General features: G+C 34.6%; 1 protein-coding gene across 1 annotated transcript in view; it reads left to right on the forward strand.

Moving 5' to 3' along the window:
- The window catches only part of ssh (Protein phosphatase Slingshot), a 225680-nt gene that overhangs the window by 139695 nt on the left and 61957 nt on the right, over positions 1 to 24028 (forward strand). The window contains 1 exon segment of the mRNA XM_011495493.1: positions 14073 to 14251. Coding sequence (XP_011493795.1) covers positions 14073 to 14251 — 179 coding nt within the window.

The following is a 24028-nucleotide window of genomic DNA, read 5'->3' on the forward strand; positions in this document are numbered from 1 at the left end:
ACTACTATCGTTGTCGCGCCATCAAAAAAAAAAAAAAAAAAACAAAAAAACAAAGTCACGCTTCGTAGGACAAAAATTGTCCATAGGGGCTGCTGATAAGGAGAGACGGAAAGCGACGCTGGCTGATAAGTCTCCCTAAGTTTACTCTCGTTCAGCGCTCAAAAGCTTTTACTCGGTTTTTTTTTTTTTTTTTTTTTTTTTTTTTTTTTTTTTTTTTTTAAATAAATAAATCAATCGCGTCACAGCGTGTCGTAGCGATGTCGATGAACTTTCCTACCGGACGAACGATAGGCTTAATTAGTATTGGTTCGTGGCGATTATTTCTCGTGTAATGCCCGCACTGAATTGTAGAATTGATTATTGTCGATGTTAAGCGCTCACCGAGGAGACTCGGCATTTCAATTTGACTCGCTGGAAAAGTATCGATAAATTATAGAGGATATCTAGAAATGATGAAAATTGAGTTCTGAAATAATCGCGCCTATAATACAAATTTATAATCATCATAATTGATGTTGAAGGTAAATTATTGCGCACAGGTAACTCAATTCGGACCGAGACTCGTGTTTATAACAGTACTCCGCGAGTCCCGTCCAGAAAATTATTTATCGCAGTGAAAGGTCACATTACGCTAAAAACGTTGAGTAATGATTGCAGTGTACAAGAATTTTAGCATCAATCTCTTTCAGTGCGCAAGGTCTAACTATAGAGTAAGAACTTGTGAGAATCCTCTGAAAAAGAGTGAGAGCGAGTCGAGGGTGGCGAGTGGAGTGGGGATGATGTCAGAAGAAACAAAAGAAAATAAAAGCAGGAAAATATCGTTTGCGACTGCTTACTTAACGAAGGCCTTCCTTGTACGGCGAGCTTAGCCAATAACTTTCCATTAAAACGAAACCAAGTCCAGTCGGCGCACACTTCACCACATTTCGTATAAAATGAAATTCGTAGGCGCACGGCAAGTCCATTATCAAAAGCACTCGTCAGCAATAATCGCACGGTGAAACGAATGATTATACTTTATAATAATCTCGCGCAATGCCTTTCGAGTACCGACCCCGGCAGCCGGGAGTACTGCATTTTTCCAGCATGTTCACGTCCAAGCGAAGTTAAGGCGAAAGAAAGGAAAAAAGAAAGCGCACGCGCGAACGACAGACGCGCGCCTGTGCGTGCAAGGAATAAGGAGTGTCTGAAGATGCTATCGTTTGTTTCGCGTGCGATGCGCTCGGGGCGCGTTGGAGGAGGTCCTTTCCTGGGCTCGATGCCGCTCTTGGGGTCGCCGACGCCACGTTGTCGGAGGGCGGGATACCGGCTGCATCCCGGGGAAGGGGTTATCGTGCACGCAGGTATGCGCTTCTCCTCTTTGTACGTAATGCGCGCGGCCTGCCTGCCAGTAGCCCACGATTAAAAAGGAAGAAGAATAGCGTAAGGCGAGCGGCTCGTTTTTCGGACGATCGCTAGTGCCTTTTTTACATTTTTTTTTTTCCCCTCAGCACCTCGCACCTGCGCTCCAAAATGCGCATTGTTTTTATCCGAGGTGCTTTGCACGAACCGTTGCATACACTTCTATACAGGTGGTGGCTCTTTATGCGTTTTCGTTGTTCCACTACAAAAGTTTACTCGGTGCGTACTCGGTGCGTACTCGGTGCGTACTCGGTGCACCGAGGCAATTACTTCTTTTGCATTCCGCGGTGTTGGGCTGCCTCGGTCGTTTATCGAAAGTGCCTACTGGAATCGAGGCATTTTTTTTTTCCTTTTCCTTTCGTTTCTTTTAGTAACGATAGTGGCATTGCAATAACAAACGAATGCATGCTTTATTGTGAAAAACTTTGTTGCCTCTAACTTTTGCGACTCCTGCGATGGGATAAACGTGGACATAAATATTCGTTTTTTGGCCTATGGATAGGTCAGCAAACGTTTATAACGATGATGTATTATATAAATTTTTTTATGTAAGCAATTATATTCTAAATAATTTCAACTTTGTTATTTTCGTTCTTTTGTGTTAAGATGTTAAGGATGTTTTGATTAGGCGCAACCATCATCGCGTGTGCGTAATTGAAATTTCAAATCGCAAGTGCGAGTATTATGTGATACATTATTTCGAAGGTGCACGCGCGTATTCTACGGTTGACCCAAGTTTTCTAGCGCGCATGAGGCGTTAGGTGCGCACATTTTCATACAGCGGAATAATATTGTGATTTTAAAAATGTGATATTTTCTCGTATTCGAGTGATGAAAGTCTAACGTTCTTTCAAGTTGCCTTTTTATGTTGACTAAAAGTATTAATAATTACAATCAATTCTTCCTTCCCGAGAATATTGAACCCTGTAATATATAATTTCATAATACTAAAAGTCTCTTTATGCAGAAATATGCAAGCTGTTAAATACAATTCAATAGCAAACATTTAATAGAAAAAATTAATTGCCGGTTAAATGCTGGGAATACGGCTTGAGAGTGATTATTAGCGATAAAGAAAAATGAATAATAAATTTTGATCGATCGTTTAATAAGACTTTGGATAGAAGCAAAAAATGAGATGAATATCTGCCACGAAATGTAGAACAAATTGATTATGAATAAGATTTACGTCGTTAGAACGTGAAATGGAAAATAATGGACGAAGGAAGACTCATCTTGCGCAAGCGTCCTTATAGGTAAGTGAGCTACTGCTCCTAGTATAAATATAATTAAAAATTTACACGTTGGGGGAACAAAAAAAAAAAACATACAAAAAGAAACAAAAAAAAAAAAAGATTTGCACTAGAATCCACAGCGAATACTTTCGACTTCCTTATTATTTCATGTGTTATGCATGCTCAGAAACACAGTCGAAGACCCTGGCGAACGCATGGATGATGCGAGGCAATGGAATATGGCGCAACGGTAAAAGTCCATTGGCAGGATATCGCGAAATGACGCGAATGATTTATGAAGCTCTTCGTTCGGAGCTTCGCAAGAGCCCAAAAAAAAAGCAATTTTGCTGGAGAGTCAAGGCAAGAGTGAGCGAGCGAGAGAGCGTGTACGAGTCCATGGTGGTGTTAGATTGACTTATTACAGCTTTTTCTTAACTTACACGTGCACAATGAATAAAGGATGCTATACGTGATAGCCGAGTTATATACATATATAAATGTTTTGTATAATGATTTGTATATAGAGTTGAAGGGGCGTTAGAGGGTTATTGGGAGGGTCGGTATGACTCTTTGCTCGGATTATTCATTAGTCTGGCAAGATGGAAAATAGGAGGCAAAAGATGATTGGACCATTATCTTGGAGCATAAAATCGATAATGGCTCTTTCACTCTATGTCTCTTTGATCGTTCTCTTTCCTTTTTTCTCCAACTCTCTCTCTCTCTCTCTCTCTCTCTCTCTCTCTCTCTCTCTCTCATCGATAAGCGATTTTGCACAGCTTATTTCTGTTTTCTATAGTCGTCGACGGAATTAAAATAATTGTTGAATGTAAAGTTGATTGGAGTGGAGATTATGTATTTAGTTCTACTTTTTTGTCTGTAATCTTAATATTCATGTCAAATTAATTTGCAGACATTGTTTTGGAATGAAGTAGCATACCTAATGTATAGCATCATTCTTTGAAAGGAATACATTTTATAATTATTTTCACTTCAAAAAAGAAAAAACTATAGTATTACAGATTATAAAAATAAAAATATTTACAAGCTATTTTTATTTGAAAATGGAATATAATATATCTAGATAGAATATTATATAATACGAATTTACAGTTGAAATTAATATTTCTTTTAAATTATACTAACATTTTCATAATATCATAAAAAAAATTAAATTATTATAAATAAACGAATATTTATATATTATTAATTATAATGAAGTTGTCAATGTAAAAAATAACATTACGCATATTTTTAAGGTAAAATTAATATCTGTAAACACATACTGTAGCATTTTATGTTTTCGTAATACTGATTTGAGTAATTTCCTTTTTTTCGTCGAAATTTAGTCAACTCTAATACAATTTTCATCGATCACATAAAGATGCGTAATTTTTTTTTTTTTTTTTTTTTTTTTTACACACTTGAAGTATTACGTTTCATGCCCCAATTATTTTTCGATGGCTATGATTAATTACGAATGAGATACTAGTTTTTCCCTTTCGTTTACAATTATTTACTAAAAATTCCTACAACTACAATCGGGAATGTATGCACAAGTTCTGTCTCTCCCTCTCACTCTCTCTCTCTCTCTCTCTCTCTCTCTCTCTCTCTCTCTCTCTCTTTCTCTCAATTAGCTCCGTACAGAAAATTTTAAACCATTTTATATTAAAGCAACTTCAATATCCGTAAGTCCATTTTTCAAAATTATATTGAGATAAATTTGTATGTATACAATAAAGCGTTTTAGTAAAGCATTCTAATGAAGTAATATTATAAATTATAATATTATTCAGTATATTTTATATTGACATATAAGTAAAAAATTGTAATTATTCATATGTTTATCGTATTATGTATATCTTATTCAAAGTTTTACAAATACTTATTATTATATAATTATATAAATTTGTAAAAATAAGTTTCAATTATTCCATTAATATTATGAAAATCAATATAAGAAAAAACTTTGTATTAATCGAGATATGGATTATCAAACAATATTATTTCGTAGATTAATTTATTTTTCCAATGCCGTTCAATAAAATTATGACATTTACGAAATCTAGCCCGAGAGGATGATTATGAAATATTTTCAGCTCAAAAATCTTATTAAACAACATGGTTCTCATTATATTTTACCGATAAAAACATCGAGTGTAATAGAGTGTAAAACACTTATTTAAAAGTCAATTCGTAAAAATCAAGTTTTAAATATATAAGGGAGAGAATTATTATTAGAGTTATCGTGTGGGTTCTGCATATTATAAGCGATAAAAATGTTGGATCTTCATAAAATGGCGATTATTATATTAATACCTCAGAAGTCAACGATACCTTTTTTTCTCATTCAAGAATCTTTCGTCCAAGAGATTACAATCGTATGTATACTCCCACGACCTTTAGCATACACGAGCGCGCGATTTGTGGAGTTGCCTCTGATCCTTGTGGTGCGCCGCACGAAGGCACCTTATATTCAAGTTCGATATTCCTGTGATGTATGTGTTTGTGCGCATATTCATAACGCGGCATAGCGCCTCACTGAGTATCCTTATATGTGCCCAAGTAGGAACGACGATGCTCACTAAAAGTTCTCACGTCCCTTGTTTTTCCTTTCTGTTTGTTTGCTCGACCTCAGTTCTTCCGTTTATGAGTTCGTCTGGTTGGTTACTTTCCTACCGTAATCGCACCTGAAACTCTTATTTATATACAATCTTTATTATATACATGGCAAATATGTAAAAAATTATTTTCTCTATTATTTATTATAAACAAAGTAAATAAAAATTAGCTTTTAAAATTAATTTCAGAATATTAATTCATAATGCGGAGTAAAATGTTAATAACGTATGGTAAAACTTTAGTTTCTAATTTTGATTACGACTTATATAAATTTGATAATTTAATAATTTAATATCTTATCGGGAAAAAAATCACTTAAAAATGTAGCCAATGATTGGAATCCATAATTAAATAAAGAAATTAATTTTTTCTAATTTTTTTTAATTAATTATGATTAATATTAATGTTAAAAAATTTAAACTAAAATTAGAAAAAAAATTAAGCAATCGTTTACGAATTATGAATAAATATTCAATAATGCGTAATTTCGATTATTAAGAAGTTATTTGTAGTGTATTGTAACGCGTGCACAAAGTGATTGCTTATTCATTTTTATTCTTACATGCTAAATGGAGAAATCATCGTTGTTAAGCAGGAAAACTTTCAGCTCCTAAGAATCAAGATTTTACCTCAAGCAATCACATTAGATCTAAAAAGCATTAACTCTTCTTCAAAGATGGACGCTAGTATTTCATTCAATATTTATTCCTATTGCAATTTAACATTGATTTAGATGTATTCTTTATTCAATCGTTACCGGGGGAATATTAGAGAAAACGTGAAAATTGATTAGTAGTTTTGTATGTCTGTTTCGTCAGACTTGTTTCATATAAAAAAATCAATTAGTTATCAAGTAAACGTGAATTCAGGTATTATAAAATCTAATTGAATTTTACATACGACACCATAAAAAAAAAAAAAAAGAAGAAGAAATAATGAAAAAATTTAAACAAATAAATTATTCTTTAGGTAGATTCCTTGGCTAAAGATCAGCTTGATCGTTGATCAAAATTGATCTTGATATGTGAATAAGTAAATAAATAAATATCATTGTTCTTATATTGCAAATAAATTTTCTCCCTTTTTTACAATATAGTTGGTCATATTATAAAATTGAGTCCGGGAAAACGTCATATTTTTTTTTACTTTAATAGCAATAAGGAAGATAGCTAGTAACAAGGATTATTCATCTCTTTATTATTATAATTGTTATAGCCGTAGGTGGTGAACAGGAAAAGCAATTTCAAAATTGATTCTACTATTAATGAATTGCCATAGTCAATGACTTAAAATGTTGTTTCAGTAATAGTAAAGTTTTATTAACATATTTGAAACAATGAACTACCGATAATAAATAAAAATAATTGTTGCTATTACGTTCCTACAATTAAAAGGCTTTTGGTGTAATTTAATGCTTTTTTGTTTAAAGTACTTTATCATTAATAACTTTATAATAATCTTGTGCCCGATTGAAGTAACGAGAAAATTATAATTATTGCATTCGTGCGAAGGAAATCCAAGCTCATCCCGCATCAACAATGTCGTAAAGTATCATTGAAATTGAAACAGACGAGCGTCGAATATATTATAAATCGCCAACAATTACTATTAGAAGCTACAAATCTTTTGGCCTTTGAAAAAGAAAGTACGAATAAGCAGTGGCTCTCTCGTATTCTCGGCCCAGGATACATGCACAAATCACTGAATGAAGGCGAGGGTGGTGGCGGTGGTGATGGTGTGTGCGCGTGCGCGCGTGCGCGCGTGTGTGAGTTTGTGTGGAGAGGGGCATGATGGTATTATAAGGCCGTTTACGAAATAAAGATTTATTTTGAAAGTGAGATGTTGTATTCGATTAGCAGTTCGTCCCATATTCAGCGACGTTCTCGAATTGGCGTGAAATTCGCCATGGCTCGCGTGCTAAACTCGAGCTGAAAAAAGACAGCATCAATGGCCTCGCCGACATATGCGTTTACGAGTGGCAGTTAAAGCGAGCGCGGACGTAGACTCGAGTCTAATTAGCCATCTAATAGGGTTAAGTGCGCAGCAACTTACGCGTGTCGGAAGTGCAACGTCCTACGGCTTCTGTATACCCTGCGCCTCTGTGTCTGTGTTTGTTTGTGCGTGCGTGCGTTGTCGGGTTGGATTCGCGGGGACGGGTGTTTTTACGGCCCAGGTCGTAAAAAAGGGACAGCGCGTCTAGACGATGCCGATAAGATCGGCTGTCGAATAATCCACGGGAAAAGGCGCGCACACCGTGTGGGCAGGAGATCGTAAAATCTGTATCCCTCATTACTTGGTAGCCGCTGGACTTCCTAGCCGAGGGATCGCTCGCCGCCTCCCGTCTTCTATCTCCTTTCCCTCAACAAATCCGTGCACTGGAATAATGATATTCTACTTTTCGCTGAGGACCTCGCGATAACGCGAATGAAAAAAGAAAATTGTCGCATGAACGACGCACGCAAGGCGTAATTGTCGCGGGATAATGTTGGAGTCGCGAGCGAAACGAGAGCTGAGTGCTAATATCGATAAAACAATGACGAATTTATACACACAAACACACACGTGCGCGCGCGCGCGCGTTCCCTTGACTTATCCTTGTTTAGAGAGGCCATTTACATATTATTAGATTACATTTTATCGTATATCGACTTAATACAAATGTTTGTAAAGCCGATCGTGTATTGGAAGCAAAGATTCATAGATTAATTAATAAGTAAGAAGTTGGGAGAGTATGGGTAAGGATTTTTGTTTTTGTTTTAAACGTCGTTTGTGTATTAACTCAACATACTCTTTTATATTACGTATGATACATAGAATCCTTATGTCCTCCTTATCTACGGATATGTATTATTTGAATGGCTAAATAGGAAAATTGCTTATAGGACATTTATTGTGTTTCAATTTCTTTGATTTGGCATTTGGTATTTCGTTTCTATCGGTATCCTTAATCCCATACGTTTCGTATCAATTCGATTTTCTTTTACTCAATTCATTTTTTCCGACCAGAAAATTCATTTATGTAAGCAATTTTTATTTGCTACTATTGCAAGATAAACTCGGTTTATAACAACGCAACCTTTCGCAATTAACATTTAGATAAGATTGGACAATTAGCCCATTAATCCGAGAATCATAAAAACGTATTTACCTTTATCAAGATTATTCCCTCTATCCCACCCCCTCGGACAGTTCTTTACCTCATTTTGCTGTTTATTTCTCCGGGAATAAAGTCAGTTCCAATATCCTCTGAAGATATTTTAATGGGGATTTAGTTTCTCATGAATTTTATTTTTACCAAAGAATAAAAAGCATTTAATTCCTTATTAAATAGATAGCCCATAAGTAATGTAAGTAAGCAAGTAAGTAAATCGTGCTGAATGAACATTTTTATAAACACGAAATAAGAACTATAAAGAGCATTAAATAGTCTGAGAACGATATCCCGGGTGTGCTTGCGTGATCAAGCACAGCATAGCCCTTGCGAAGAAATAAATATATAACAAATATGAAAAATATACGGTGCTCGTTAAAAGTACCTTACTTTCTCGACTCCAAAAACCATTGGAGCCTATAAAGCAATAGGGGCAGACAATTATTATAAGTACATTAGGGGACATAAGATACGAAATGCTCTGGGCAATAGGATCATGCGCAAGGTTGGACGCGAGTCAAGTCGTCGGAGTGCGACCCGTGAAGTACGGCATCGATAGACTAGACACACCCAACGAACGGTTTATTATAAGTAGGGGCAGCCAATAATTTATCGTGACATTCATTGTTACACTTATGCATGTTCTTGCAATATTGAATCGCGGCAGCGCATGAGGCTCCTTATAATTCACGGCGGTGTCGATTGTATCGTGACTGGAACACGGCAGTTCGCTTTAAACCAAGAGAATTCGAAAGACCCATAAATTAACGGCAATGATTGTTTATTACAAATACGGTTATCACTATTCTCCCCCTCATCCCCACCCCCATAAACACAAGTATACGCACACGCACGCGCACATCGACTAACGAGAATACTATGCAAAAATTTCCATTTGTTTTAATTAATAATTCTTATATCTTTATGCTCAATCGACGAATTAAGCCGAGATTACATCTTCAATTTTATAACTTTTAAATTAGTTTTCGAGTTAAATTTAAAGCCCATGAGTAATTATTATGTTGCGTAATTTTATGGCAAAAAAAAAATGTCGGTTGTTGGTTCGTTTTTATGTAATAATGAGGATTAGTATTAAGCATTATATTTATTGTCAATATGTTTAACCATTAATGTCTCGTGCCTACGTAAATAAATTAATTGTAAAATTATGAAATGCGAAGTATATTATCTGTAAAATACAATTCCTACAATATTTCTCATCAATGAAATATTTTCTTTTCACTTGCAAATGTTTATACGTACGAATGTAGATTGACTCTCTTTACTTTCAAATGAAGCGCGATGATTCAACACAATTACAGTGTAACTCGAAATGAAATTTTTAGTATTAATTATAAAAATAATACATCCACGAAGTAATAATTATAACCATTGAAATACATTCTTAAAACACTTCGGTATATATATAAACACTAATATATATATATATATATATATATATATATATATATATATATATATATAATTATAGATGGTGAAATACTTTATGATAGTATATAATTCTTTAATCATACACTTTGTTTAACTATACATACAATAAATATAAATTTGGCGATAATTATGTTGAATGATTAAATGAGACATTACAGAATTTCTTAAAGTCCGCGTATGACTCCCGAGGTATTTGCAACGAAATAGATAAGTTAAGCTAGTCGGTGCGACCGCAAGTCCGCGGTAAAAAGAAAATACCTCTTTCGCTACTCGGGCGAAGCAGTGTTTCGACTTTTTGATGCAATTGAAGAGCGGCGGAGAGAGAGAGAGAGAGAGAGAGAGAGAGAATGAAAGAATAAAAACCAATTAAAAATCTATTACTCGTGGAAAATTACAGTGCATAAAGTATAAAAAGGGCAAGAACTGGGAACCAGAATAAAAAGTGCTCTTTACAAATCAAATCTCAGCGATATCTCGTGGCAACGTTGCATCGATTATCCATCCGGTTGGCATCTTTTTATCCACGTTGTCTGCCTCTTTTCACAGCCGGTCCTTAAGACCGTTGCACTACTGGTCTTGAAATACCGGTATCTCCTCCCCCCCCCCATCACAATCCCCCTTCCACTGGCGCCTCTTCCAACACCCTCGTTTTCTTTTCTTCCACGTCCTCTCGGCACTTTCTCGATGATGACGCCGAGGACGAGAGCGACTCGAGAGGATGCAATCACGCAGCTCTAGCTTCAACGACACCGTTCATTGTAATTTCGCACCCACTTCTCATCTTTTTACGACCTTCTCGCACTCGCTTCGTCCGTGCATATTGTATAAAAGCAGTACTACTCGCTTTCTTCGAGAGCCGAAAAGTACGTTAATCCATGGGTATTGAGTATGACGAATCAACCGTTGACCAAGTCATTGCGGCTTTTCCTTTTGCAAGAGATGTAGTTTAGATTTTATTGGATTGCACCGACGGACGGTATCTAATTTACTACGTAATATTTTTTTGCAAAGAATTAATTATTTCGTTTTAAACCTTTGGGCCTATTATGAATTTGTCGCTTATCATTTTTTGTAAAAGTAATTATTATGACAAAAACAAAAAACAAACAAGAAAAGAACAAAGTTAGCTGGAGCCCGGTGAGATATATAATTTGGTATAAAAAGATTAAGAAATTCTATCAGTTGGCATAATCGTTTTAGAAGTAGTGAGCGTAACTTAGGTATACACATGCACGGGTCCACGAATATATTCAAACATTTAAACAAGAACGGTAATAATGCAAATCAAATTTTAAATGCAAAAATTACAATGCAACTTGTATATGGAATTATTTTGCAAATTATCCTTCATTGTTTAAAAATGTTGTCAAGTTATGCGATATGTTGTCAAAGTGTAAGCGCTGTCTGAATGTTTCGTCACCAACTTATGTAAAGTACGCGTAGCTTATGATAAGGTTGGTATTACCGCTTATAATTATCAAGACACATTTTACAGTATACGTAGGCTTCATTTGAATGTACCATGGGCAAGACAACAATAGCTAATACAATCTCGTAACATTGTTATATGTAGCCAATAAGCAATTACTTTATTGCTTGAACTGCGAATTATTAATCTAGCTAAAGTAGTATCTCGCGGAAAGTCTACCGAAAGACGAGAAATCGAAAAAAATGTGTTTCGCAAGCCCATAGTACCGTTAATGCTTGCCGGCCGTTCGACGGTAAATTATCGTAATTGCACAACTCGCGCCCATAATCGCGAGCCCTACATTTATTTCTTCATTTGCAAGTTTGTTATATCTCACGCCGGGACAACGTATTTCTACCACAAGCTCATGCACACGGACGATCGTGCACGCATTAATTGAAGCAGTATAAAGTGCCGGAAAGGTGCCCGGACTCTTTGATTTACGCTCATAACTACTCTTGGCACTGACCGGAAGAAAAATTGCGCGCATAATGTGCGCGCGTGTTCGTGTCCCGCAGCAAAGGCGCGATCTTGTCAAATATTTTCCGCTTATGTAAGATCGAGCACTTCCGCGCGCAGACGCTCATCGAGGAACACAGACGCATCACGCTTACTTACTTGGCTCTATCTCTCTCCTCCTCATCCTCCTCATCCTCCTCTTTCTTCTGCTCCTGCTCCTCCCCTCCCCTCCCCGCCCCCGTTCCTATTGCAACTTGCAGAAGTGAGTGAAGCGGGTCAATGCACTGGACAACTTGCTCGCAATGCGTAATTATTCGCAATTGGGATTGCTAAAATTGACGTATTGTTCTTTAGTGACTCGTACATAGATTTCAATTGAATTCTTTGAACAGTATTTATCTGACGAATGTAATATATGGGCGCACAAGCTCTACTCGTATACGGTTCATTAGCCTATTTTGAGCTTACTTGGATTAACTCATAATTTTGTCTGTAATCCAAGAGAAATTAACTTCTGCCGTGGAAACAAAAAACCCACTGTATGTAATAATAGTATTAAAAGCACGAGAAAGTGACTCGGAAGAAATGTGCTTTCCGCCCAGAGTTTGATATAAAAAGTTATTGAAACAGATTAAATAATCTAAGACCACTTTTCCTTATTTCTAATTATTTACAAGATTTTTCATTCAAATAGCTCAGTGGCGAGGATTAATTTTGTAAAATCATTATTGCTATTAAAGAGTATCGCCATCATCAATTCTCGTAATTTTACTTTTGTGTTATTTTCATTCCTCTATACCAGCTATTGCCTAAAGCGAATCCCCAGCCCCTGTCTGTTTGTTTTTATTAATCAGGTAGCCATAGAATTCGCTTCTTCTAAAGTAGACAAATCAGCACTTTCCTTACTCGTAGAGTATCGGATTATTTGAAATAATAGCACTTGAAATTGATGGCCAAGACGAGATTTAGAGCGCACAAAAGTTTCATAGCTAAAAGCTTGTAATATGTAGTAGAAAAAATAACGCAATAAGCGTCGTGCTTGCTCTTTACGTTCCTTATGCATACAAAAAATAGCCTCCTTGTCTCACAAATTAAGATCTGATAATCGCGCTTCTATACAAAATAAACATTCATCATCGGGGTAGCAGTTGCGCTCGTAATAGCGTCTACGTGGATGTAACGTTGGTTCTCAGCGAGCCCTCCGCGATAATACGATTCACTGCTCCCGCGTGCATAAATCCAGCAGATCAGTGCGCCGGCTTCGGCACCGTAAAAAACCAATGAAACACGTGAACGGCAGTAGCCGCAGCCCAGGAAGTGCAGTCTATATGGGCGGTAGCCTTTGAAAAACCCAGGAGAGAAAGATGGATAGATAGGTGGAGAGATAGATGGAGTGAGTGAGCAGGAGCGAGAGCGCGCGCGCGCGAGAGATGGCGAGTGATGAGGAGGTGGAGGGGAGGAGGAGGGAATCGGCCAACGTCCGATTATTCGCTTGGATGATTTGAATCTTGATTTACCGGCCGATCGCCGTGCTCCCGGTTTCGCCTTTGACTGATTTATGACGATTACGCTTCGTTTTAAGCCGCAAAGAAGCAGTGGATCGTGGAGTCTGAGAAGGGTGAGGAGGGGAGGGGGAGAGCACGCGCGGACCCTTAAGGAAAATTTAGTCCTGGTCATTCGTTGGTACCATCGAGTTGGTTGGTTTATCCGATCTTAACGATGTCGTTAGCGTTAAAAACTCGCGACCCATGGCAGTCTCATTTTACATTTACGACTGTACCATTTAATGCTGTGTGCTGCATCCGTTCCATCATCCTTTATACTCACACTGTATCCTTTTTTCCTTTTTCTTTTTCTTTTTCTTTTTCTTTTTCTTTTTCTTTTTCTTTTTCTTTTTCTTGTCCTTCTATTTAAACATTATAAAAAGTCAAAGCTTTTGAAATTTGTTGGAAACTGTAGCACTGCAATAGGTATAATCAGATCTCAAGACTGGAGAATTATTAAGAAATTCAAGAGCTTCTGGGCCGAAAGGAATTTCATTTTGTTCGCTCCTTCCTTAACCGGATATTTCTTCTCAAACCACACTTACGAGAAACCTCTACGAATTCTAATATTTTCTGCATATTACGACAACTGGCAGGGCAACGCGCGGGAAAAATATGCCTGGCCAAAGAAAAGCAACCGCCCACGTGTGCGAGAGCGAGTTTCCCTTTGGAGCGTATAAGTTGCACAAAGAAATAAATCACGTATACGGATAATCTGAGGTTCGTCTTCGTTCTGCTTTCAGGCTGTGAAGCTAGAGTCGGTCCACCCAGGCAGAACGCGCTACCTCGTGGTGGTCTCGTGCACGGGACGACAGGACGCCGAGGAGAGCTGCCTCCTGGGCATAGACTGCAACGATCGCGCTACTGTCGGACTCGTCCTGCGGGTCTTGGCCGACACCGCCATTACTCTAGACGGCGATGGGTGAGTATCCACATTGGCTTATTTTAAGCGCCCTATGAGGAAGCGTCGACATTCTTTTAGCCAGGTACACCAACCTGAAACGGAAGATCCTCGAACAATGAGTTTTTTGCGGAAATTTAACGCGGGGGACTGCTCGACTACTAGATTCTCGATGCGATAGTCCTTTTAAATGTAAACAAGTGGACAAAATGCCGTTTGAGAACAGTTTAGGAATTTCTATTAGCGGGCTACTTCCATACGCAAGTAGCTACTTGTTAAAACCTTGAATTAACGTCTGATTCTTTTAACCTTTACATTATCACGCAATTTTTAAACTAATATCAAATTAAATGACAACTTACGTAATCTTGTAGTTGACGAAGTAAATTATGATAAATAGTGAAAATATCAGGCATGTTATTAATCATTATATAATGTAATTATGATTAGGAACAAGGATTTGATTTCAATTTTATTGTGGAAAAATACGCATTTATTTCCGTTTTTTTTCTCGAAAAACATGCGCCGACGCGCATATAGATATATATTTATTTAAAATACATACATATATATATATATATATATATATATACGTAAATATTCAATTTGTTCGAATATTGATTTACTATATAAATTTAAAAAATATATGTCTAAGCATTCATTTGTATTTTAATATACAACAAATATAAATTTCATAGATACATTCTTTAACAATATTAAGCAAGAATATTTTCGTTTATTCTAAAAATGACAATATTCTTTTAAATTAAACTTCATTCAAAATTGGTTCAAACCTAATATGCTTCTAAATTTCCGTATATATTTCTGTCTTTTATTAATTATTTTATCAAATGAATTATTAAAATTAATTAATGCGAATTATTAGCCAACCGACATGTTCTTTTTTCTATTCAGATTATGTTATGCTATTTAACGTATTTTATTACAATATAGTAAAAAAAAAGATTTAATTATTAACGAATAACTATTCAGAGAAAGAGGGGGGGGATGTTAAATGTATTTAATTGGCAAAATACATAAATATTCTTTTACAAAGAATTCATTTATTAATAATCCATTAGCATTCGTCATAAAAATGAGACTTTTTACAGCCACATACTTTGATAATATTATTATGAAATACATTTCCAATTATAAATTATGGAATTCTAATATAATAGATACTTTTAATATAATATTTATTATGCACTTTTAAATACTTTTAAGTACTTCAATGTACTTGTTGTTTTATTATTTCAATAGCTGTCCATTTATCTTTGTAACATCCTTTATTTCAACCAGATCAATTTTTGAATGGAGAAAAGCCTTTGCGATTGCACAAATTAAAGATGCTAATTTATCTACTTCGGGCAGATGTCAATAAGCTTCAATACTAAGTAGACCGAGCACATGTCTATCTATGAACTCGTCGGAAAACGGAGCGAATGTGATTAGAGAGAAAGGGAGGTAAGACGTCGGGAGTATCGACGCATCAGCGGCGTGCGCGATCCTTTTATTTTTCTCAGATTAGCTCCTTTTGATAAATGCATTACTTTCTCTCTTTTCTCAATGCATCTGTTCGAACGTCACGACCGTTTGATTTTGTATGTACCGATTTTTCGCGTTTGATGAATGTCCGTTAATTATTCGAATGAAAAATACTCGGTAAGTGTATTGAAAATGAGGATCGATTATTACCGATAATTACCGATACCTCTAATATATTAGAAAGTTCATTTATAATGGATTCTCATACTTTTCTTCATTTTTACGAATATATGTTTAATTGCGATTAGTGACTGCAATATTTTGCAAGTGAAGAAGAAAGTGTGTGTCCGTGTAGGAATGATGAAGAAAGAGAGAGAGAGAGAGAGAGAGAGTGGGTAAATATTTTAAATAATAATACAAAATGTACGAAATTACTTAAATTGTTAAATCTATTACTCAAAGAATCTTAATGTTGATTTTACTTACATTAAAATATTATCATGTATTTACTATCGGCTATAATACTTTAAAATTACATTATTATTTGAATTACTCGGAAAAAAAAATATTATAAATTATTTGAACAATTTTTTTATGTTTATGGCATTCATTTTTAAATATTTTCGAGGCAATAGTTTTAAAAGTACATTGAATTAAGTGAAATATTATATTAACATTAATTATTAAATTTCAAATAAGTTTTCAAAATGATATAGCATAGAATATTATTTTTGTCATTTATTCTTCATGTATATTAAATTAATTAAACACTCCAATTATTCATCAAGCAACTTTATTAATTCTGATAACGAAATGAGAATTAAATATACTTGAATGTATTAATTACTTTAAGTAGATAACGATGATTGATCTAAAAAGAAAAATTTATTTTTATACAGTACTATTACTAAAAATTAAAGAAAAGTTTTATCGTATAAATTATCATAAAATCTGAATACGTTAATAATTAATGATATAGCTGTCTTATCGTGTTATACATCATGCGAAAAAGTAAATTATATTGCACTATCACGAATTCGGATATCGAATTTGCGTAATTCAGTGAATTGTTCTTTAAACATTTATCATTAGATATCGATAATATTGAGATTGCAGCAAGAGATTAAAATTAAAATTATATATTATACTCAGAATATGTTAGTCGAATGAATGAACAGATAACTATAGATATATTGTAAAGTATAAAGTAAGTGTGAGTATAAAACAATAACATGTAATTTCCATTGATTATTAATGTATCACATTTCTTTACCTTAACGGATCAATTTATAATTCGTATAAATGACGGATATTGACGTTGCCCCGCCGCCAATCCCCTAATAAAAAAAATTTGATAAATTTTTAACCAAAAAAAAAAAATGTTTCTTATATGGATCTTCTCTTTTTTCAACATACGTTGAACTTGTACGATAGCATTTAAAATTCCTTTATTTGAACATAGTTTTATTTGAATATGGTTTCGAAACACAAAAATAACTAACTACCTTTATTACGACAAACAAGTATAGCAAGTGTCAAAAGTAGTTCAGTTATGTAAATGTAATATTATTATGCATAACATTATGAACGATAATGAATAGCTTTAGTTACTCAAGAAGAAAGCTTAACCGAAAAATTACGATATTCTGTCATAACTCGGTGACACGCTAATCCATGTGAGGAAAATATTGTTTTTTTTTTTGTTTTTTTTTTGTTTTTTTTTTTTGTTTTCAAAGAAACCTATAGAAATTAGAGAATGTCAAACTTACAATAAAATATCATAATATTTCGTATGAAAATATTTTACTGTTGAAGAAAATTAAAAAGTAGCTCTACTCAGCTGCTCTTCTTGTAGGCATATATACGTATTATATATATATATATATATATATATATATATACATATAATATTTGCTGGTGCTCATCCTTCTTTCTCTTTATCGCCTCTTGAAGCACTCGGCAGGATGCGACTCATCAACACATCATCAGCGTTATAAGAAGAAGGAGAACAAGAAGAAGAAGAAGAAGAAGAAGAAGAAGAAGAAGAAGAAGAAAAAGAAAAATAAAAGACTAATGCATCTTTGCGGACAATTCAGAGTAAACGATATTGCATAAGCTATGTCGCTCGAGTTGAATGCAAGGCGACGACGAGTCGTTGCTAACTTATTGCAATTGTTGCAACTTTGAGGGCAGTGCTTACATTGTGGACATTAGCCGTACAGTTTCGAGTAGAAGATTGACGAGTAATTGGCTGTTACTACGAGTCGATGCCCGACAATAAGCATAACGACGTCTATACGCTCATGTACACTGCTGTTTTATTATTATCACGTCGTTGAGATTCCACGCTCTGATATTACTTACTGAAAATTGGAACAATATTATTAGATAGGAAGCTAATTGATGACGGTATTTAGTTTGAATAGAAAAAGAAAAAAAAATTCTTAGCTAGGATTGGTTGAAAAAGCAGCGTTTCCGTCTTAGGATCTATGTAAAAAAAAAAAAAGTGAAGATCAAATGAAGTAAGACAATAAATGCTTGGTAATTGAGAATTCACAAATAATGCTTTAAAATATTATCCATCTAACTAATCATTACTATATAATTACTTGATAGATATATAATTGACTATTGATTCATTGCGGCAGAAGTTTAATTTTTTAGAGTGAAATTACATTAATTTGCCGTTAAATTTTCCTTTCAGGATTACATGAATCTATACGCTCTAATTTAATAGAATGTATACTTTAGTTATTTATTAATGTCGATTGATTAGTTACTTGACCTTTACTAATTGCATGAATCGAACTTTATTATAATTCATACGCTTTTTTAAATGTACTCTTTTGTTTGATATATTATTCGAAATTATTATCGATTACTGGTAGACTTGAAAACAATTTAATATTATTTTATTTGTGTAAAAAATGCTAAGAGTGAGTATTAATTTAAGAGAATAAGCATTATTTGGAGATATTGTGTCTTATGGTTTTTGTATATAATTTAACATTCTTTCATCATAATAATGAAGAATATGCTAGTCAAATAATAGAGTTTTAGGACTAGAATTTAGATTCACGAACATGGTTTCATTGAAAATATTAATTTTAGAAACTAGGAAAAAAGTCATTTTTTATTGAAAGTTTGTTTCTTTAACATAGCGATGACAGGCGGCAATGTAATTTGAAGTATAGAAGAGAGAAAAATTGTGTAAACATACTTGTTCAACCGTGGAAAACCAGTGGAAAATTATTTCCTGTTTGGTCGGTTAAAATAACCACGTCATTTTATGAAAAACTGAAATTTATGAAATATATGAAGTTTATGAATTCTGTGTTCACGTATATTTAAACGGTTATATTTGTAAATAAATAATTTAGTAAACCTTCTTTAGTAATATTGAATTTTTTTGTACATTTATTTATTTACTTATTTTTTAATTATTAAAGCCAAAGCTTTTCACTTGATTATAAATAGTATAAAATTTTAATATAATTATTTTTATCATTATTTCCACCCGGTACAATATACAATATTGCTATAAGCAATATTACAGAATGTTTTTATTTAGTTAATTTGCTGAAAATAATTTTTTACATTCTAGGCTATATTAAATTAAATATTTAAAAAATATTTACGAGCTTTCGATATAAATGTGCAATTTAAATTTATTATCCTAGCGTCCAATAACCCATTATACTGTTCACGTAAAAAGTGCGATTATCATTATAATAAAGAATTTCGGAAACAATGATATTGTAATGGAAAAGAACTTTAAGGCAAACCTCACGCGATAAAATAAAATAACAAAGTAACAATGAAGACAATTATACTAATAGATATAAAATAACCGATGGTGTATAGTTTCATTAATTTAATTAAAGCGTGAACTAATTTTAATTCTATATTGAATTTATATTTTTCATCAAATATTCTATAAATTTTCTATAATTTTCAATATTTAAATATTCGCAAATACTCCATACGAGTCATTAAAATCCAAAAATCCAAGGTTCTTATGCATCGTTCTGGAAAAAGAAAGATATATGATTTCTTTGTTATAATTCTTCTATAATAAGAGAGTTTCAATGCCAAATACAAAGACTGGCAATGTTGCTTCAATCTTAAATGCCGATATGTAAATTTTCTTCTTCAGCATTCAACTTCGTATCCGCTAGTTTCAATGCTATTATCCAACTCGCATATTTGACAGATCTGATAATTCCTCCGAAATTGATTGATGAAAAGTTTTGACAGCGAACATTTCCACCTGACTACCTTGTAGGTCTTAATTTTCAAAATGCCAATCCATAGTAGTTATGATACCATAGTACTCGAAACTACGTACGCCTAACCGGTTCGTCAACTACAATGAGATATACATGATTACACTCGGTGCAACTGGTCCCCCTCCCCTCCCACCCCCGTCCTTCCTCCCTCCCACCGATCCCCACCCTTCACCCGTAATGAAGAATTTCTTTCTCCTCGTTACCCGACCCTCGAGCGTGGGCGTGAAAACGGAAGCAGGCAAATGGAACGGGCACGCTACCGTAATAAATCGCAGGGCTTTTCACGGCCGGATGGAGTATGAGATAACACTCGTACATTTCGTCTTATTTATTTTTGACTCTTGCTCATTTCGCAATAAAGTTTCCGATGTTAAGCCAATGCATATCTTCATATTTTCCATATAATAACCATCTAAGAGACTTTCGATGCATTTCCATTTATAAAATTGTTCGCTCTCCTTCCATCTACATTATATTCCGTATCCCATTGTTTCGATGGCTAAATATCACTCAACATCCCTTCAGTTTATCCTCATTAAAAAATAATTTAATCAGCGATTCACTTATACTCTTAGATACTGTGAAAGACTGTTAACAAAACAATATATTTCCTATTTCGCAATGTCTGTTTTAAATCCAAGTAATATTCAATTTCAGCACAAATATAATGAAAATATGACGTTATTATTCATCGAGTTGTTAACCGAGTTTTTCTTCATATTATCTTGACAATCGCGAGTAAAAGAAACGTAACCGTTGCAATGAAAATTTTCATTAAAAGCACCACACGCGTATCATTATTTATGCTTGTCATACTTATTTTTCCATCAATATGCTCAAATATTACATAGCAATTTATCTACATACATTAATATTACATACATTAGATGACCCAATTTGGCTCGAGTCTTAAAAAAGAAAGCAAACAATGGACTTTCACTTGGGCTTTGACTGTAATAGAAAAAGTATAGAGGAAGTATAAGTTTGATACCGCGAGAGTACTAACCTATTAACGGTCGAATGGCTATTTCTAAGAATTTTTTAAATTTGTACTTGTACAGATATTAGGGATAATAGTGGGTGAACAATTTGGATTCGAGTGACTGTGTGGTGACTGTGTGATGCTTCGTCACAATAACGACGTCTCGCTTGACTCGTACAGAATAGATGGCTCGTAAGCGCAATCAGCCTGTCGGCTGCGTAATTTTACGTCGAGACAGCTGATTGAATCGATCGTTGAAAGAGTGCAAAACAAAAAGTGAACTGAATTGCGAAGTTAAATGAACCTAAGATCGCGTGAAGGAAGTTATAAATACGAGGACTTAAATTCATTGTAAAAATTGACATAGCATTTTAACTGCTATATTATATATATTATAGAATGGGGTTATAAAATGAGTATTACGTTAGCAGAAATATGCTCTTTAATCATTAAGAGACAAGTATGTCGGAGCTTTTGAACGAGAGAGAGAGAGAGAGAGAGAGAGAGAGAGTTAGAACTCATTTTATCGATGATCACGCTTACACAATGTAGTACACGGAATGACCTGACAATAAGTCGTATTAAGTCAGCCCACGTAATGTCTATCTGTATGCTTATGTTAAGCATAAAAAAAAAAAAAAAAAAAAAAAAAAAAAAAATCTCTTCGAGCCACGGAGAAAGTTGAGTAAAAAGCGTAATTATCAATGATTGAATAACATCAATAGAGTATTCAAATACAGAGAATATAATGAGCGTGACAAAATAAGACGCCCGTGAAAAATATCTTATCTACTTTCACCTAAGCTCTCTAATCATTTTCCAATGATTACGTCGACTGTTTTACAATTGTCGATAAATACGGATAAATACGAGCTCGTCGTACGTCATTACGAGTAAAACGGCCGGGGAATAAAATCGGCAAGCCGCGTCGATTCGCTATAGCTGTTAGAAGGAACGAGAAGCAATCAATGCCATGACTCGCGCGATATGCTTTTCGCCAATAAAAGCGGAGACCGAATGGCGAGCGAACGTCTTGGCAAGCCAGGACCAAGAGGAGTGAAGAAAGAAATCCGCGTAATTCCGAGGACGTGGAGTGCAGCGCGTGGATGCGCGATAGACAAAACTGAAGTCGGCAGTCCCGGTGAGGGGGTGGATTATCGTAATCCACCGATGTCGACGACTCGTTTGGGGTTTCGTTATCGCGTGCAATTTTTATGCTCGAGTCTATGTCTGGAGGCTGCGAAGCGGGCCAGTCCGCACCATTGGACGACTCGCTGCCCGCTCGGGTCCAGCCGATCTTAACGAGCCTGGGCCGATTCTCACGCAAAAGCGGCTTCGCGTTTTGATAAGACTTTTCAATCGCTTTCGAATAAATGGCAAGTGCGCGCGCATTGCTGCGGGTGCGGACGAACGGGTTAGGAAAGCAGCAGCCCGTGCCTCTGAATGCTAATGCACGAATGCTAATTTCCTTGCCTATAACGAGCAAATTGATCGGCCTTCTTGGAATTCGGATCAATTTCCCGATTCGCTTTTAAAAGTCTTCGAACGCCGAGTCTATCTGCGTTTAAGTTGATTTTTTCTCCAAAAAAAAAAAAAAAAAAAAAAAAAAAAAAAAAAATATATATATATATATATATATTAAAAAAACACTCGTCGGCTTATATCACTTGGATTAGGACTTACCGGTCAATGCTCTTGATAGACATTTGGGGGCATTTCGGCAATCGTCGACGATAAGCTGAAATAATTATGTATTGATTTTAGTTTAATTAGCCATCGAATAAATAAAGACTCTACGATTAAATTACAGGCTATTTTAGTTTTATGGGATATTTTACACTTTTAATGCATTGATTTAATGCACTATTTATTAAATGGTCGCCGGTGAATGTTCGTTTTGCAATCTCAATGGATAATGCGTTTCGAATAACGATCGTTAATTATTTAATATTAATGTCACCCACCGTTCGCCATTCTCTCCCGTAAGGAAGTTGCTTATAAACTTTCTAGTACTGTCATCTTGTTCTTCGCAAGCATTTGCTTATTTGAACTATTTTTCATAGAAAGTGTTGTAGAGGCCAACGACTAAGTGATACCATTCGCAATCCATCTCGTATACGTATAATTAATTTTATGAAAAGAATATGTAAATCTTGAACAACATTGAACCGCTACGGTTGAATTTTGCGAGGACGGATAAAGAGACAGTACTTTCCATTTATTATAATGTAATCTTTAAAGTATCGAACTGCATTTTTCATGCGCACGGGGAGCGAATTTTCTTGCGTATCGGTAATCCCATCAACCATCGAAGCTTCAATTCCTATAATTACAGCAATAATTTTACCGGGCGTCTTGCAATTTTCACGCCACGTATATTTCATATCCAACGAGATCCGAGCGAATAAACGTCGATTTTGTGCCTCTGTGAATCCAAACTAATTGCGACATCAGTTTTTTTGCTCTACACTTGAACGTTACACTTTCTAGATAACTGTTTAGATTTTCAGTGGGAGGTTTTTCTAAATTATGCCATTAACTATTATCATTATGAAAAATCGAAATTTCGAGCTACTTAGGCGTGCTTCCTTGTTTGGCTCGCTAGGCTGTGCGGTCGAGTACAAATACTTATTTACTTGTACTTTATAACTAATGTTCAAAACTGTTTAATCAATGTTTTACTATTGTCGAGTCGTGTGTAAAAATATCTGTAAATTTGTAATTATTTTTAAACGGATTGTGTCGCATACAATTGTTATTCGCAATGGGAAAATAAAATAATGGTAATACGTAACGTAAAAACACGATTCTTATGTTACTGGGATATTATTATGGGACATAAATCTAAGAGATAATTAAATATAATTTTCTCTTCATTTTTTAAGCTTTTATAATGATGATGGTGATGATTATTATTATTGTTGCTATTATTATTATAATTGCTATTATTATTATTATTATTATTATTATTATTATTGTTGTTGTTGTTGTTGTTGTTGTTATTATTATTATTATTATTATCATTATTATCATTATTAT

Source organism: Ceratosolen solmsi, unplaced genomic scaffold, assembly GCF_000503995.2.
Source record: "Ceratosolen solmsi marchali unplaced genomic scaffold, CerSol_1.0 scaffold1, whole genome shotgun sequence".
Classification (NCBI taxonomy): Eukaryota; Metazoa; Arthropoda; class Insecta; order Hymenoptera; family Agaonidae; genus Ceratosolen; species Ceratosolen solmsi.